The sequence below is a fragment of the Mustela nivalis genome (genome assembly GCF_964662115.1).
Source record: "Mustela nivalis genome assembly, chromosome: 14".
NCBI lineage: Eukaryota > Metazoa > Chordata > Mammalia > Carnivora > Mustelidae > Mustela > Mustela nivalis.
The window spans coordinates 12,011,305-12,028,516 of NC_139033.1; the positions used below are offsets into that span (position 1 = coordinate 12,011,305).

The window sequence follows — 17,212 nt, forward strand, 5'->3', positions numbered from 1 at the left end:
CACCGCCTTCCCTGCCCACCTCCCCGCGAGCCCTCCGCCCCCGCGCTGAAGTTCCCTGAGAAGGCGTTTCACACGAGATTTGACCTGCGGGACGCTCCGTAGTCAGGGACGTGCTAGAACAGAAGGCACAAAAAGACTTTGGATTGCGATTGGTTCGCACGTGGGGTTCCCGGAACTCAGTGAGCGCCGCGCGAAGGCTGAAGGGAGCGGGGCGGTCGGCTTCTGTTGTGAGGCGGGCTTCACGGACCACCGGGACCGCAGACATGCCTCGGTATGCGCAGCTGGTCATGGGCCCGGCCGGCAGCGGGAAGGTGAGGATTTGGTCGGAGAAGAGAAAAGTCGGAGAGCTCGTGGGAGGCAGGGAGGGGATCCTGGGTTCAAGCAGGGACGTTCTGGTCCAGACCGCGGGACCGATGCGTGCTCTGGGGACCCTTGGGCTTTTGGCTTGGCTTCTGCAGTCTGGGCTGTGGTGCTCGTCGTTGTGGTATTCAAAGGGGAGTAACTAACGGTGGTGCTAACGTTTAAATTCTACTTATGCCCCAGATACTGCTTTTAAACTCCCAATTCATTTCCAGAACAACGCTGTGAGAGAACTCCTGTTATTCCCATTTTTACGGATGGGAATTTTACAGAAAATGAGATACAGAAAGGTTAAGTTCTTTGCCCAGATCCCAGAACTACTAAGTGACGGCTGGAATTTGCATCCAGTTTTGTGTAATTCCAGAATCCGTCCCTGTCCCCCTCATAGAAAGTTCAAGTGAGGTCTCATTAAATCACTGTTTCTCAGAGCTTGACACATGGACTTCTGATATATAGAGACGATTTTAGGAGGTACATGGGCCTAACATTAATGAACATTGAATCATATTGAGAAAATTACTCCCTTTAAAATCCTCTTTCAGTTTGCATTGAAGTGAAATTGTCAGTTAGATGCTTGTATACCTTTAATACTTCTTTAATCAAGTCTCTTCAGAGATAAGATTTTAGAGCTTTTGACCTTTTTATTTAGCCAGAACAGAAAGAGCTTTAAGGGATTTTTATGGTTACCTTCATGTTATAACTGGTATTCTATTTACAAGAGAGGTGTGATTTTTTTCTTGTGAACAAGTATGAGTGGAGTAATATGAGAGACATTCAAATATAGAAATGGGTGAAGGTGTTAGTCAAATAACAGAAGTGTGAGAAGCACTGGAGCCTGTGGAGGTGTTGTTTGGCTTCAGTCTTTTTTTTTTTTTTTTATTCATTTGACAGAGAGAGATATCATAAGTAGGCAGAGAGAGAGAGGAGGAAGCAGGCTCCCTGCTGAGCAGACAGCCCGATGCGGGGCTCCATCCCAGGACCCTGAGATCATGACCTGAGCCGAAGGCAAAGGCTTTAACCCACTGAGCCACCCAGGCACCCCTGGCTTCAGTCTTGAACACATTGTTCTAAGGCTTGACCTATTCTGAGTGTAGGAGATCCACATATGACTGTAATGTAGCCCTTGCCTACCCAAAGTGTATAGTCTACTTGGGAAGATTGATAGATGCCTTGCCAATTAAAACATAGTGTGAGGGGCGCCTGGGTGGTTCGGTGGGTTTTTAAAGCCTTTGCCTTCGGCTCAGGTTATGATCCCAGGGTCCTGGCATCAAGCTCCACATCGGGCTCTCTGCTCAGCAGGGAGCCTGCTTCCCTTCTTGCCTCTCTGCCTACTTGTGATCTCTGTCAAAAATAAATAAAATCTTTAAAAAAATAAATAAAACGTAGTGTGATTGCATGGAGAGGGCCTCCTTTTCGGCAGAGAGAATAGTATGTCACAAAGGTCACTGAGCATGATAGAAGTTATTTTCTGTATTCTAGATGCATTTTCAGACTGATTATGTTAGACAAGTACTTCCCTACAGATTTTTGATGCCTACTTTTAGAAGTACCACTGACGTGTTCTCTGTGCTAGTCACTGTTCTGGACCCTAGGGATCGTATAGTGAACAAAACACACACACGCACACAAATCTCTGCTCTGGGAGAGTTTATATCCAAATATATTAAGTGAATTAGAAATAATTATCAAGCATTTATTATGTACCAGGTACCATGCTGGTCCTAGGCTTATAAAACTGAGTAAAAGACAGCCCTGCCTTTAAACAGAAAGTGGGAAAAAAAGACAAGTAGCCTAGAAATTTTAACATAGTATGTTAAGGACTAAATGAGGGATAAGGAATTCCCTAAACCAAAAGTTGCAAACTGATAGCCCACCTCTAGACTATTTATTGACCTCAGTGTGCTCTCATTTGGAAATACTTCCCCTTGCTTGGCAAGCACATTCACATCTCTTGGCTTAAACATACCCCCCTCTCTCTGCCCCCCGCTGAAACAGCCCTGACTATCCTACTTAGAGCTTTGTTTGGACTGTAATCATCTTGGTGGAGACATTGTGTGTTAGGTGCTGCATGGTATGATCAGAAGTCTTCCCTTTAAATTCCACGTGTTGCATGTTAGAGCAGCAAGGAACCTTTTTTTTTTTAAGATTTTATTTATTTATTTGAGAGACAGCGATCACAAGTAGGCAGAGAGGCAGGCAGAGAGAGAGAGGAGGAAGCAGGCTCCCTGCCGAGCAGAGAGCCCGATGCGGGACTCGATCCCAGGACCCTGAGATCATGACCTGAGCCGAAGGCAGCGGCTCAACCCACTGAGCCACCCAGGCGCCCCTAGAGCAGCAAGGAACCTTAGTGGTCGTGGAGGCCATCCCAGTTAGAGACAAGAAAAGTGCGGGGGCCGGGAGGGTGGGGTGCAGCACCTGGCTGGTTCATTTGGTGGATCCCACAACTGATCCTTGATCTTGGGGTTAAGTGTGAGCCCTGCGTTGGGTGTAGAGATTACTTAAGAATAAAATCTTTTTAAAGAAAAAGAAGAGGAAACTGAGGGGCAAAGTAGAGAAGCACTTTGGCTAAAGTTACCCGTGAGTCCCAGCCACGTCAGGATCTGGAGCCCAGTTAGGTGTCCCGACTCCCAGCCTGGTACCTTTCCTGTTTTCAGTCGCCTTCTTGGTCAGTGAAAGCATAGTTTTGACCTTTGTGGACACTGACCAAGGGATATAGGGTGTCCCTTGGGGTTGCAGGCGGTAGCACTACACTGCCTGTCGCTTTGACCCCCTTGTGCCTTGTGACGTTACAGAGCACCTACTGTGCCACCATGGTCCAGCACTGTGAAGCCCTCAATCGGTCTGTGCAAGTTGTGAACCTAGATCCTGCAGCAGAACACTTCAACTACTCCGTGATGGCTGGTGAGTCCTGAGCAGAGCCTCCACACTCCTTGAGGAGAAATAAGGGGGTGGAGAGGCCACGAGTGCTGGCTGCTTGGCACAGAAGCTGAAAACATAATTATTACAGTCTGCTGCCCTATTCCATGGTGAACAATATGAGGCTGAATGTCATTCGGTGACATCCACTCATGATGACATGTGCGACAGTATCCTTTCTTGGTCTTTAGATTAGGAATTAAGTGAGTAGAGTCCTCCCTCCTCTCTCATCACACTTCCCTTCTGTCCCCTTCCATGCTTAGTCCTGCTGTGGTGAATCAGGTTTACTGCAAATCGTAGTATAAATGAGCAGCTTAACTGTTTCAAGTTTTTAAAAATTCTTTTAGGTGGACCTCCTGTTCTTTCTCTCTAAAAAAAGAAAAAGAAGGGCACCTGGGTGGCTCAGTGGGTTAAAGCCTCTGCCTTTGGCTCAGGTCACGATCTCAGGGTCCTGGGATCAGGCCCCACATCGGGCTCTCTGCTCCGTGGGGGAGCCTGCTTCCACCCTCTCTGTCTCTGCCTACCTCTGTCTGTCTACTTGTGATCTCTCTGTCAAATAAATAAGTAATCTTTAAAAAAATAAAAATTTTACAAAAAGAATTTTATTTATTTAATTTTTTTAGTGGGGCAGAGGGAGAGAGAGAGAGAGAATCTTAAGCAGGGTCCACGCCCAGTGCAGAGCCCAACTTGGGGCTTGATCTCACAATTGTGAGATCATGTCCTGAGCCAAAAATCAGGAGTTGGACACTTAGCTGACTGAGCCACCCAAGCGCCCCTCAAATAAAATTCTTTTAATTTATTCATTCAGATGTCTTTTGAACACCTATTTTTGCCAGACACCAGGGTTCTAGCAGAGAACAAGGCAGACATTATCCTAGTTTTCATGGACTTTTTGGCAGGGAGATGAGCAAAGGGATAAACATTACAGATTGTGATAAGGACTGCAAATTGGCCGATGAGAGGAAGTAACTGGGGAAGTTGTTTTAGGAAGGATAGTTGAGAAGAAATCTCAAGAAGAGAGATTTGGGCCCAGACCCGAAGATAGTAATGTCCTCACCAAGCTGGGGAGAGGCCTTTCAAGATGAGGGAACTTCAGATCAGTAAATAGCCTAGAGATAGGAAGGGGTTTGGTATGTTTCAGAAAAAGCAAAGATGTCAATGAGCTGGAGCATCAGGAGTGAAGGAAAGAAGCAGGTCGGTGCTAGTAGGACAGGAGAAGTTTGGGTTCTGTCCTGTTTTGTTAGTCTGTTTGAACTGCCTTAACAAAATACCACAGATGGGGCAGCTTAGAAACAACAGAAATGTATTTCTCATGGTTCTGGAGGTTGGATGCCCAAGACCAGGGCACCAACATAGTCAGGTTCTGGTGAAGGTCCTCTTCTAGGTGGCAGACTGCCAGCTGCCCACTGTGTCATCACAGGATGGAAGGGGACAAGGGATCTCTCTGGGGATTTATTAGAGCACTAATCCCATTCATGAGGCACCATCCTCATGATCCAGTTGCCTCCCAAAAGCCCCACCTCCTCTTAGTATCACCTTGGGCCTTCGGTTCTCCACATCAAAATTTTGAGGGAACGCAGACATTCAATCTGTAGCATTGAACAGGAGAATGCCATTGGAGGGTTGAAACCAGGGAGAAGATTGACATCTGATTATTTTAAAGATAACCGGCTCTCGGGGCACCTAGGTGGCTCAGTCAGTTAGGTATCTGCCTTTGGCTCAGGTCATGATCCCAGGGTCCTGGGATCAAGTTCCAGATCAGTCTTCTTGCCCAGCGGGGAGCCTGCTTCTCCTTCTCCCTCTGAATGCCACTCTCCCTGCCTGACATTAATAAATAAGTAAAATCTTAAAAAAAGAAGAAAAGAACTACTTTAAAAATAAATAAATAAAGCTAACTGGCTCTCCAATGAAAAATGGACTCTAGGGCATCAGGAGTAGAAGCAGGGACGAGCAGGCTGGCTATTGCACACGTCCGAGAGGCTTGTATTAGTGTGGTCATGGTGGAGATAGAAGCAGATGGATTCAGTATCTACTTTGCAAGTAGAATTAGCAGCATTTTGTGGGAGACTGAACCAGAAGGGTGTAAGAAAGGGAGAAAACACCAAGGGTGGCTCTTACTAGACTGTGACTGTCATACTAGATATGTGACTTGAATTGCGGAAGAGTGTGTGATAGCATTTATCAGGAAGGAAGATAAGTCTGTTCAGGTTTGGGGCCATTCTCTTTTCACTTACTAAGCTTGAGACATCTGATAGATATCTAAAAGGTGATGTCAAGGGGGCGCCTGGGTGGCTCAGAGGGTTAATCCTCTGCCTTCGGCTCAGGTCATGATCTCAGGGTCCTGGGATCGAGCCCCGCATCGGGCTCCCTGCTCAACAGAGAGCCTGCTTCCTCCTCTCTCTGCCTGCTTGTGATCTCTCTGTCAAATAAATAAATAAATAAAATCTTTAAAAAATAAAAAGGTGATGTCAAGGAACCAGTTGGATACAGTAGTCTGCAACAAGGTCTGGCTTAGAGTTATAAATATGCGAGTCAGCAGTATATAGACAGGACGTAATGCTCGAGGACTAGGTGAGATCATTTTAGGAGGAAATATGCTGAGAGAAGAGAACCCAAAACCAAGCCTTGAAGTTGTCTGATCATCAGAGGTCTGGAGGGGGTGGTGGAGTCCATAAGGTCAGAGGAAAGCCAGGAAAATGTAGCATTGCAGAAGCCAGGAGGAGAGACTGAAGAAGTGGCTTGTGTGCTTGGTTATGTCAGGCATGGCTGTGAAGTTGTAGAAGATGAGGATGGAGAAGTGGCTGTTAGATGTGGCGGCGTGGAGATGGAGGCGACTTTGCCTAGCAGTTTCTGTGGAGTGGTTTGAAGAGTGACCTGAAGGTGATGGCCGCATCCGCGGAGGAGATGGGGAAGTTTCGGTGTGGAGGGAGAACTGGAGGGGGTAGGAGGGTCAAGGGAGGTTGCCTTTTAACACTGGAGATGCTAACCGGAACGGGCTTGATTTGTGAACAGAAACATCCGGTAGAGCAAGAGAAACTGAAAATGCCGGACAGTGGGAATAACTTCAAGAGTGAGAAAGGGGAGGGAGATCCCAAACAAGTGGGGAGTTTTCCCTTCGCTGGGAGTAGGGCGGGTTTTGTTTTTTTTTCCCTTCAAAGTTTTATTTATTTATTTATTTATTTATTTATTTATTAAGATTATTTATTTATTTATTTGTCAGTGATAGAGGGAGAGAGAGCGAGCGAGCACAGGCAGACAGAATGGCAGGCAGAGGCAGAGGGAGAAGCAGGCTCCCTGCCGAGCAAGGAGCCCGATGTGGGACTCGATCCCAGGATGCTGGGATCATGACCTGAGCCGAAGGCAGCCGCTTAACCAACTGAGCCACCCAGGCGTCCCCAAAGTTTTATTTTTAAGTAATCTCTATACCCAGCACGGGGCTTGAACTCACAGCCCTGAGATCAAGAGTCGCAGGCACCACCGACTGAGCCACCAGGTGCCCCAGGAACAGGATGCTTCTTTTGTAACTAAAGGGAAGGCAGGGTGGAAGATACTGTGTGATAGTGTAATACTGGTGAGAACACGAGAAATGCACTTAGGTTGGCTTCTGATTTCTGTTAATGACACGTGTGCCCTCAGGACATGATTGTGGCTGGAGGTGGGCGCACATGAGGTCGGGGAGGCAGGGGCTAAAAGAAGAGGAGGAGGTATGAAAGAGTCCTCTTCTGTAGGGAAAGGGATTGCTGGGGCGCCTGGGTGGCTCAGTCAGTTAAGCATCCAACTCTTGATTTTGGGTCAGGTCATGATCTCAGGGCCGGGAAATTGAGCCCCGTGTTGGGCTCCACACCAAGCATAGAGTCTGCTTAAAATTCTCTCTCTCCCTCACTCTCTGCCCCTCAAAAAAAAAAAAAAAAAGTTTTGCTTTTCTTTGGGATCATTTGGTCGCACCCAACAGAAAGCACTGAAGCCAGCTTACGTAAAGTGAGGATATTCATTGATTGATTGACTAACTGATTTTTATTTATTTATTGAAGATTTTATTTATTTATTAATTGACAGAGAGAGTCGCAGGAAGAGAGGGAACACAAGCTAGGGGAGAGGGAGAAGCACACATCCCACCGAGCAGGAAGCCCAACGTGGAGCTCCATCCCAGGACCCTGGGATCATGACCTGAGCTGAAGGCAGGTGCTTATTGACTGAGCCACACAGGTGCCCCAAGGAGGATTTTTTTTAAGAAGGAATTGGTGGGGGGGCCCTGGTGGCTCAGTTGTTTAGTATCTGCCTTGGGCTCAGGTCATGATCCCAGGGTCCTGAGATCAAGCCCCACATCAGGCTCCCTGTTCCGTGGGAAGCCTTTTCCCTCTCCCGTTCCCCGCCCCACCTTGTGTCCTGCTCCCCCTGCTATGTTCCGTCTCTCACTATGTCTCTCTCTGTCAAATAAATAAATAAAATCTTTTTAAAAACGAAAATTTAAAAAAAAGAAAAAGCAACTAACAAACTGAAGGTGGCTTTCGCTCTGTCTCTGCCTTTTTCTCCCTCTTACAGACCAGCCTTCTCGGCTTCCGGGGCCCCAGCAAGGTGCCACAAACCTCAGGTTCCCATCACTTTCTGGTCCAGATGTCTTAATGACTGACTTGTGTCCTTGAGTCATCCTTTTGGAAGATCCAGTTTCATTGTCCCGACTTAAGTCAGAGATTTACCCCTCAGATAGGGAGAGGAAGTACATAAGAAGGTATTAGCCACCAAAAAAAATAAATACATTAAAAAAAAAAAAAGAAGAAGGTATTAGCCACCTAAACGTGGCTATGAGTGAGGCAGTTGTCTGTGAACAGATATTGTAGGTTTGTGCACAGACATTAAAAACCTGTGGGAGAACGTTGTAAATACAGATGTCCAAAATCAGTAGTAGCAGAGAACTATGCGTATACCTGATCTTTAAGCCCCTGCTGTACGTGATTAAGCTACGTTATCTCATAGAGCCTTCATCCTTCAACCCCAGGATATATGATTTGTCCCTCATTTTATAAATAAAGTGAGGCGTGAAGAAGTTAAGTAGCTTCCCTGAGGTCGTGTTAAGAAACAGCAATTGGGGGAGGTGCCTGGATGGCTCAGTGGGTTAAAGCCTCTGCCTTCCGCTCAGGTCATGATTCCAGGGTCCTGGGATTGAGTCCCACGTCTGGCTCCTTGCTCAGCAGGGAGTCTGCTTCTCTTTCTGCCTCTCGCTCTTTTGCTCCCCTGCTTGTGCTCTCTCTCTGACAAATAAAATCTTAAAAAAAAAATCAAAAAACAGCTATTGGTTTTCTTGGTTTGGGTTTTTGTTTTTTTTATTTTAATTTTTTTTTATTTATTTGACAGAGATCACAAGTAGGCAGAAAGAGAGAGGAGGAAGCAGGCTCCCCGCCGAGCAGAGAGAGAACCTGATGCGGGGCTTGATCCCAGGACTCTGGGATCATGACCTGAGTTGAAGGCAGAGGCTTTAACCCACTGAGCCACCCACACGCCCCTGGTTTTGTTTTAATCATTTTAGAATAGATAGTATATATTGTTGTGGTTTAAAATGCTAAAGGTACAGAAGAGTAAGTATTCAGTAAAATGTCTCCCAGGTCTATGTCCCAGTAATTGGCTCCCCTCCCTGCAGGAACCCAGTGTTGCCAGTTTCTAGGGTGTCTTTCCATAGAGAATCTATGGATATAAGATCAGATATATGTATTATTATATATATGTAGCAGATCTTTGTCTTTTTGTTGTTGTTGCTGTTGTTAACACAAGTGATGGCATTTTTTTTTAAGATTTTTATTTATTTATTTGACAGAGAGAGAGATCACAAATAGAGAGGCAGGCAGAGAGAGAGAGGAAAGCAAGCTCCCCACTGAGCAGGGAGCCCAATGCAGGGCTCCATTCCAGGACCCTGGATTATGACCGGAGCGGAAGGCAGAGGCTTTCACCCACTGAGCCACCCAGGCATCCCATCACATCCATATTTAAAGAGCTTCTTGGCGGGGCGCCTGGGTGGCTCAGTGGGTTAACCCCCTGCCTTCGGCTCGGGTCATGATCTCGGGGTCCTGGGATCGAGTCCCGCATTGGGCTCTCTGCTCAGCAGGGAGCCTGCTTCCCTTCCTCTCTCTCTCTGCCTGCCTCTCTACCTACTTGTGATCTCTCTCTATCAAATAAATAAATAAAATCTTTTAAAACAAAATAAATAAAGAGCTTCTCCTTTTAATGGTTACATAGGAGTCCGTTGTCTGGGTGTACAGTAATTAAATTGGTTCCCACAAACACTACTACAGTGAATAATCATAAACAGATATAGTTTTTATACATGTGAGTTTTTATATAATTATTAACTACCACTAACAAGGGAAACAATTTTTGAATGGATATTCTTATATTCTGGGCCCTGTCTATCTTTTGCAGACATCCGGGAACTGATTGAGGTAGATGACGTCATGGAGGACGACTCTCTGCGATTTGGTCCCAACGGAGGATTGGTATTTTGCATGGAGTACTTTGCTAATAATTTTGACTGGCTAGAGAGCTGTCTTGGCCACGTGGAGGATGACTATATCCTTTTTGACTGTCCAGGTAAGTCAGCAATTTGAATGTGCCATGTTCCTTGAAGTTGTGCTAATTCTGTCCCGAGTGAGAGAAAGTGGACTGAGCCTTCCTAGCTCTTAACTACTCTGCAGTGAGATGCAAAGCTCTTATTTACTGGCTCTCACTCATTCAGTGAGTTTACTGAGTGCTCAGTTTATATGCTGGGAATACCACAGACACCCAGATAGCCATGGTCTTTGCCGTCGCAGAGCTCACGGTTAAGTGGGAGTGTTAGACACAATGAACAAAATCACCCAGATTATCACTTAATATTAATTTATGACAGGTGCTCCCCAGGAGTAGGAAGAGCATCACATAGCAACAAGGTTAGGAGGCTTCTGATCACGTGGCCTGTAAGCTGGGCTGTGGGGTGAAAGTGAAGGAGTCCATGGTCCAGGCAGAGGCACAGTGTGCCAGAAACCTTGACGCAGGAAGGAGTAAGGCGGGTTTAGGGCCCCAAGAAGGCCATTGTGGCCCGAGTGCTGGAAACCCAGGGAAATGTCATGCGGTGATGCTTGCAGGGGACAGATAATCACACACAAAACTTCTTTTTTTTTTTTTTTTTTTAAAGATTTTATTTATTTGACAGACAGAGATCACAAGTAGGCAGAGAGGCAGGCAGAGAGAGAGGGGGAAGCAGGCTCCCTACCGAGCAGAGAGCCCCATGCAGGGCTTGATCCCAGGACCCTGGGATCATGTCCTGAGCCGAAGGCAGAGGCTTTAACCCCCTGAGCCACCCAGGTGCCCCTGCAACACACACAACTTCTTAAGCCAGCTTGTGGGTTTTAGACTTGAGGCTGACCTAGCTGTGATCCTTTGTGGCTCTCACTTTATTTTCCCTCACTTCGTATTTCACTTTACCTTATTTTTTATTTTTAGAGAGAAAGCGTATGTGTGTACAAGAGTTGGGGGAGGTAGAGGAAGAGAGAAAGAGAATGTTCAGCAGGCTCCATTGGAGCTCGACGTGGGTCTCTATCTCACAACCCTCAGCCACAATGAAGAGTCAGACACTTAATGGACTGAACCACCCGGTGTCCCCCCTTTGTTTTAGAGAGAGAGAGAGAGAGAATATTTTCCCTTGATTTTAGTTGAACCCATAGAAAAGCACATACATCCTAAGCATACAGCTTGATGAATATTCCCAAAAAACACAACACCTTTGTAGCACTCGCTTTTGGTTCCCTTTTTTAACCATCTTATAGGAAAATTCTTTTCGTGTAGTTTGATGACTACCTATTTCCTGTTTGTATCAGTCTTGTCATGTTCTTCATGTAGGTCAGATTGAGCTGTATACACACCTGCCCGTGATGAAACAGCTGGTCCAGCAGCTGGAACAATGGGAGTTCCGAGTCTGCGGAGTTTTTCTCGTCGATTCTCAGTTCATGGTGGAGTCATTCAAGGTTTGAAGATCAGTCTTACTGATTTTTTTAGTCCTCCTTTAGGGACTCTGATCGCAGCCCTCTGGACATTTCAGAAACTATATTCCAGAATAATTTAGTATCCTTTATTATTCAGTTATTGTAATGACACATTTTTAACTCAAAGATGATGTTATGATATCGTATAGATTTGGGGAAACTACTTACCAAGAAAAATGAGGCAGATGCATATTTTATAAGTATTTTTAATTCTCTGAGTGCCTTTTGTCTAGTGTATGAACTCAATTTCCCATTAATCGCCCTTAAGGAATATTCAGTGGAAAAGAGGTTAAGATACCGTCTAAATTGAGATTTGTGATCATTGTAAAATTTTTTATTTTAGAGTGAAGGGAGAAGCAGAGGGAAAAGGAGAGAAAGAATCTTAAGCCAGCCCCATGCCCAGCACGGAGCCCAATGTGGGGTTCCATCCCACAACCCTGAGATCATGACCTTAGTTGAAATCAAGAGTTGGGCACTTAAACAACTAAACTACCCAGGCATTCCCCCTAGCCTCCCCTGCTTAAAAGATTTTATTTTTTAGTAATCTCTATATCTAACATGGGGCTCGAACTTACAACCCAGAGATCAAGAGTCATTTGCTCTGCCAACCAAGCCAGTCTGGTGCCCCATGATTACTGTAAATTAAATCTACCTCTTTCCTCCTTATTCAGTAACTACCTTTGGAAGCCAAGGGTCAACCATCTATCTAATTAGTAGACTGTCTTTTTTTTAGGATAAGCATTTCTTTTACTTAGGCCAGTTTTGTTTCTGTGAAGAGCAAAAGCCTCTCTTTTATGTGGAGACCAGTGAATTTTCTTCGCAACAGTTCCTCTTCCCTTTTCTGTTCCCTCCTTCAGTTTATTTCTGGCATTTTGGCAGCGCTGAGTGCTATGATCTCTCTAGAAATTCCACAAGTTAACATCATGACAAAAATGGATCTGCTGAGCAAGAAAGCTAAAAAGGAAATTGAAAAGTGAGTTCACGTCTTCCATTATCATCAAATCTTAATTGCAGAGATGTGATTATCTATTAGTCACAAATCTAGTTTCCTGATTTATTCTTCCTTTTATTTATCAGTTTTCTTTCTCACTTTCAAAGATTTCTAGACCCAGACATGTATTCTTTATTAGATGATTCCGCAAGTGGCTTACGAAGCAAAAAATTCAAAAAGTTGACTAAAGCTATATGTGGACTGGTAAGTTTTTCAAGTTTTTTTTAAATGGCCTGGTCAGCTGTTTACCCATAGCTAGGCAGTGGCAACCATTATAGAAAGCACAGTCCAATCCTGTTTCCTTGCAGAGGGGAGGAAGGTGGGGGCAGGCTGTGGACTGGCTGGTCAGTAGTTTAATTTAGAAGTAGTTATTATTGGTAGCTGATAAGTTAACTGACATGTCTATTATTCCAGACCATTTGGGGAGTTCAGAACTGTCTGTACCCTTTTGAAACTTCCGATGGTTGTTGAATTCAGATAAATATCTATGAAAGAGTAGGTGTCTAGTTAAGTAATAAGTTAATGAGTGCACCGGGAGGTTAGAGGTCAGGAAAATCAATGATGTCTTGCTTTTGTTCTCTCTCCCGCCTCCCTCCTCCTTCCACACACAAATGTTTTTAATCAGAAGTATAAATGGTTATAAAATAAAGTGTAACTTGAAAATTAAGTATTTTGTACAGCTTCAGAATGACCCTTTATGAAATTCCCAACGTGCAGATTGATGACTATAGCATGGTTCGATTTTTGCCTTACGATCAGTCGGACGAAGAAAGCATGAACATTGTGTTACAGCATATTGATTTTGCCATTCAGTATGGAGAAGACTTAGAATTCAAAGAACCAAAGGTAATTTTTAATCATTGACTTTTGGTAACCGTGTTTACCAGCACTCAGTGGCCTCCTGTGTAATCCCAGTAACTCCTCAGCTTTTGTCTTAGCAGCAGTAGTAACCTGGGCATGTTGAGGGGGTGTCTGAAATTGACATCTGTCCTCAGCAAACAGTATCAGTTTTACTCTGTTATTGAGGCACTGTTACCCAGTTTCTTTGTCCTCAGGGCTTGGGGGTATGTGCAGAGAGTAGATGAAAGCCCATTGAACTTGGGCCGCCCTCACATTATGGTGATTGTCATACGCCACTATCTCAAGCAAATTAGCCGAGAGCAAGTGTAAACTCAAGTTAAAATGCTTCCAACGAGGGGCGCCTGGGTGGCTCAGTGGGTTAAAGCCTCTGCCTTCAGCTCAGGTCATGACCTCAGGGTCATGGGATCGAGCCCCACGTCGGGCTCTCTGCTAAGCTGGGAGCCTGCTTCCTCCTCTCTCTCTGCCTTCTTTTGATCTCTGTCAAGTAAATAAAATCTTAGGGGCGCCTGGGTGGCTCAGTGGGTTAAGCCGCTGCCTTCGGCTCAGGTCATGATCTCGGGGTCCTGGGATCGAGTCCCGCATCGGGCTCTCTGCTCAGCAGGGAGCCTGCTTCCTCCTCTCTCTGTCTCTGCCTGCCTCTCTGCCTACTTGTGATCTCTCTCTGTCAAATAAATAAATAAAATCTTTAAAAAAATAAAAAATAATAAATAAATAAATAAATAAAATCTTAAAAAAAAAAAATGCTTCCAACGAGATATAAGTAATTTACCGCGAAGCTAGAAAGATTCTATCAGTCATGCTTTTTGCCTCTGTAAGAGACACCTACATTGCAGCTGGACATTATCTCTTGGAAGAGCATTATCTGAAAAATAGGTCAGCACGTCCTCGGTTTAACTTAGGGGAAATGAATATTTTCTGTTTTGTGTTTCCTTTGTGTCAGGAACATGAAGACGACTCTTCTGCTATGTTTGATGAATATTTTCAAGGACACCAGAATGAGTGAAAAATTTATGAGTAACTCTATATGTGAATCACCTGCGACTGAATCAGCAAGACTTTCTTTTCTTCAAAGGATGCAATACCAGAAGGCTACTTATTTCAATGAAAAAAGTAATACTTGGCTCTTTCTCAGCAGCATGCCTGAATCAAATTCTAGTTATTCGGAAATAGCTGGTGTTTTAAGTGGAATCTTTTAGTATTATTTTAACAGCACCAATTTAGATTTTAAATGTTGAAATTGACATTAATGCACATAGACTTGTATATAATATAAATGAGCATTTGTGATACAGTTAGGACCCAGTTTACCTTTACTTTTACTATTTGATTTTTATTGTTTTTGAAGGTTTTTTTTTGGAGAGGCAGGAATTACTATAACAAAATACAGTCATCTGTGTCCCAAGGGAAAAATCTGGAAGGATATAGTTAAGACCATTGCTTATCTGTAGGTCTGAGTTTTCCTACATTGAAAATGTATAGTTTATGTAATTAAAAAATGAAAAATAAATGTTTTAAAATATATATATGTATATAAATAAAAGAAATAGAAAGATAGCGCTAACCTTTCACTAAACTTCTGTTTTCCAGTCAGAATTTGAAACACTCAGCCTGGGCAAGTTTTTGAATGAATAAATTTGTCCTAGTTTCAAAACATAGTTCATGATTTCTTTAAAAATGCAGTTTGTAGTCGCTGAGCATTTAAAAATTTATACTTTCCTGGAATAATAAGAGATACACACAAAAATGCAAAAGACATTTTTTTCTTTTAAATATGTGCATTGGTTGAAGTGTTTTGTTTTCAGTGTCTTTAAGTTCAGTAGCGTTGGGTGTGAAAGCATGGAAAGTCAACAGATATTTCTCTAGCATGCCATGGCCAGGCCCTACTAAAGCAAAATAGAATCTAACTTACTGAGTTCTGCCAGATCTTATGCTAAGAAACATTTTACATAATCTCTTCCATTTAATAATGGGACCAAGTTTTATTGGCTATTTGGCCCTGGATAGTCCAACTAATACAAATTAAGCCCTTAAAAAAACCCACAACTGAGGTTAAATTTTTAATCATTCTTGGACTAGATAGCAGGAGTACACCTATAGTGTCACTGATCCATTTTAACTAAAGATGTGCCAAGTGTGAGGAACCATAGCTATCAGTGGTATCTTGTATTTGGGAGCTTAGGCTAAGGGCAAAAGTTTGGTATTTGCATCATGGTCCATTGGTGTGAGCTGTTGTCATGGGGGTAGTCAAAAGAACATGAGTGGGCATCCTGAGAATGTGCTGTCCCTCTTGGGGCCTCTCCCTATGGTCGAGTACTGGTGTTACTAATTCTTAGAAATTTTATTGTTATGGAAGAAAGGAAAGGCAACTTCATTTGCCCTCACTGCTCCTTGAGCTATTCTTCCTGGTTCAGGTTTTGGAGAATCCAGTGTGTGCCTCTGGGCAAGAAGTGAAGGGCTAGATTGAATTTCCTTCCCCTCTGGACACAGGTTTCAAAGACAAGTATGTCCATTCCATCCTCAAGGATTTCATTATCTTGGCAGAGAGCCTGACGTGATTCTTGGAAAAATTTACTGGTGGTTGCCAGGCACTGGGGATAAAATGGGAACACTCAGGGCAGACAAGGCCTTACTCTTGGAGCTGACATGAGGGGCCCTTGAGACCGTAAACAAGGAAACCATGATAAGGAATGTGGGTAGAAATGAAAACAGTAATGAAATGGATAGTGACAAAGGGACTCATTTGAGCTCAATGTCAAAGAAGGTTCCTGAATGGTACTATTTGCCCAGAAACCTGAATGAGAAATCAATTGTAGGAACATTGAACAGACTATTCTGTCTGAGGGACTAGCTGAAGAAATAGCCTGAGGCAGCAATGAACTTGGCTCTTAGGGTGATGTTGAAGAAGAGAATCAAGAGGATGTGACCACTGGTTGACCTTTGAACTGGGCCCAGACAATGGGAGATTCTTCACCCCTCCTACCCTTCACTGTGAGAGATGTTCTAAGGACAAAGACTGGAGGGAATAGGGTGTTGAGACCATTGGACATGACTGAATCCAGTTAAGGCTTCTGCACAAACTTAACAACAGTCTGGCAGTAGGCGGGTGAAGAGATCTACTCTTGTCTCTCCAGAGATAATGTTAGGAGTTAGTTGGCCAGTTAGGTAGTCAGGGTTAGGATCCCTAACAAGAAAATATGATGCAGTCAGGACAGCTAAAATAAAACAGCACTGACATCCTGTTTGCAGCTTAGACAGGACCGCACTGATATTCTGCTTTGCAGCCTTTGCAGAAATGACTTATGCAAAGCATCCTAAAATAGGACAACCACAAAAGCATTTGTCAATACCATAGGCAAGGGGCAAGTAAGACATAAGCTCCCAAATGTCAGCAAAAAATAAAAAGACCATCAACACGTAGACATCAACTAATAGGCAGATGCAAAAGAGCTCGTAAAAACCCCTAAACTTAGAAACTCTAAGGGTAACCCACTTGCATCCCCCTCCCTCTCCAGGAGCTTTGTACTCTTTCTTGCTCAATAAACTTTGCTTTGCTGCCCACCACTCTTCATCTGGTCTACCTCTTCATTCTTCGAAGTAGCATGACCAAAAACTGCAGGCACTAAGGGGACACAAAATCCTTTAACAATAAGCCTCACAAATAAGTTCCCTCACTTACTAAAACCACCACCTGTACATCCAGATTGGTCTGCCTCTTCAGTCTTTCCTTACCCTCTGTGTACAGGGGCCAGTTTGCAAACTAACACATGAAGTGCTTTGTAGCAATAGGTTAAAAACTGCACTTTTAGTATGTTCCAGGCTTGTGAGCTTTAAGCATTTTACATGTAGTTCATTTCATCCTCAGGAAACTGAGGTAAGTAGTATCTCCATTATCAGGAAACAGAGGCACAGAGAGGTTAATTAAGTTGCCCAGAATTACACTGCTAGGAAATGTTGGAGCTGGGATTCGAACCCAGAGTCCACTTTCATAGTTTTTACACAAGAAAAATTGGAGTGCAGAGTAATACAGAAATTCCTTCTAGAGCACGCCCCTTTATGCATTGTTAAATGCAGAACA

General features: G+C 44.0%; 1 protein-coding gene across 1 annotated transcript; it reads left to right on the plus strand.

Annotated features, from left to right (window-relative positions):
- The first annotated feature begins 65 nt into the window (after positions 1 to 65).
- GPN3 (GPN-loop GTPase 3) lies at positions 66 to 14,788 on the plus strand. The gene is made up of 8 exons (XM_082698554.1): positions 66 to 311; positions 3,153 to 3,261; positions 9,688 to 9,855; positions 11,143 to 11,267; positions 12,143 to 12,258; positions 12,384 to 12,480; positions 12,994 to 13,122; positions 14,078 to 14,788. The coding sequence occupies exons 1-8, from the start codon at positions 264 to 266 to the stop codon at positions 14,138 to 14,140; spliced, it is 855 nt and encodes a 284-aa protein (XP_082554680.1). The 5' UTR covers positions 66 to 263; the 3' UTR covers positions 14,141 to 14,788.
- Positions 14,789 to 17,212: the final 2,424 nt, after the last annotated feature.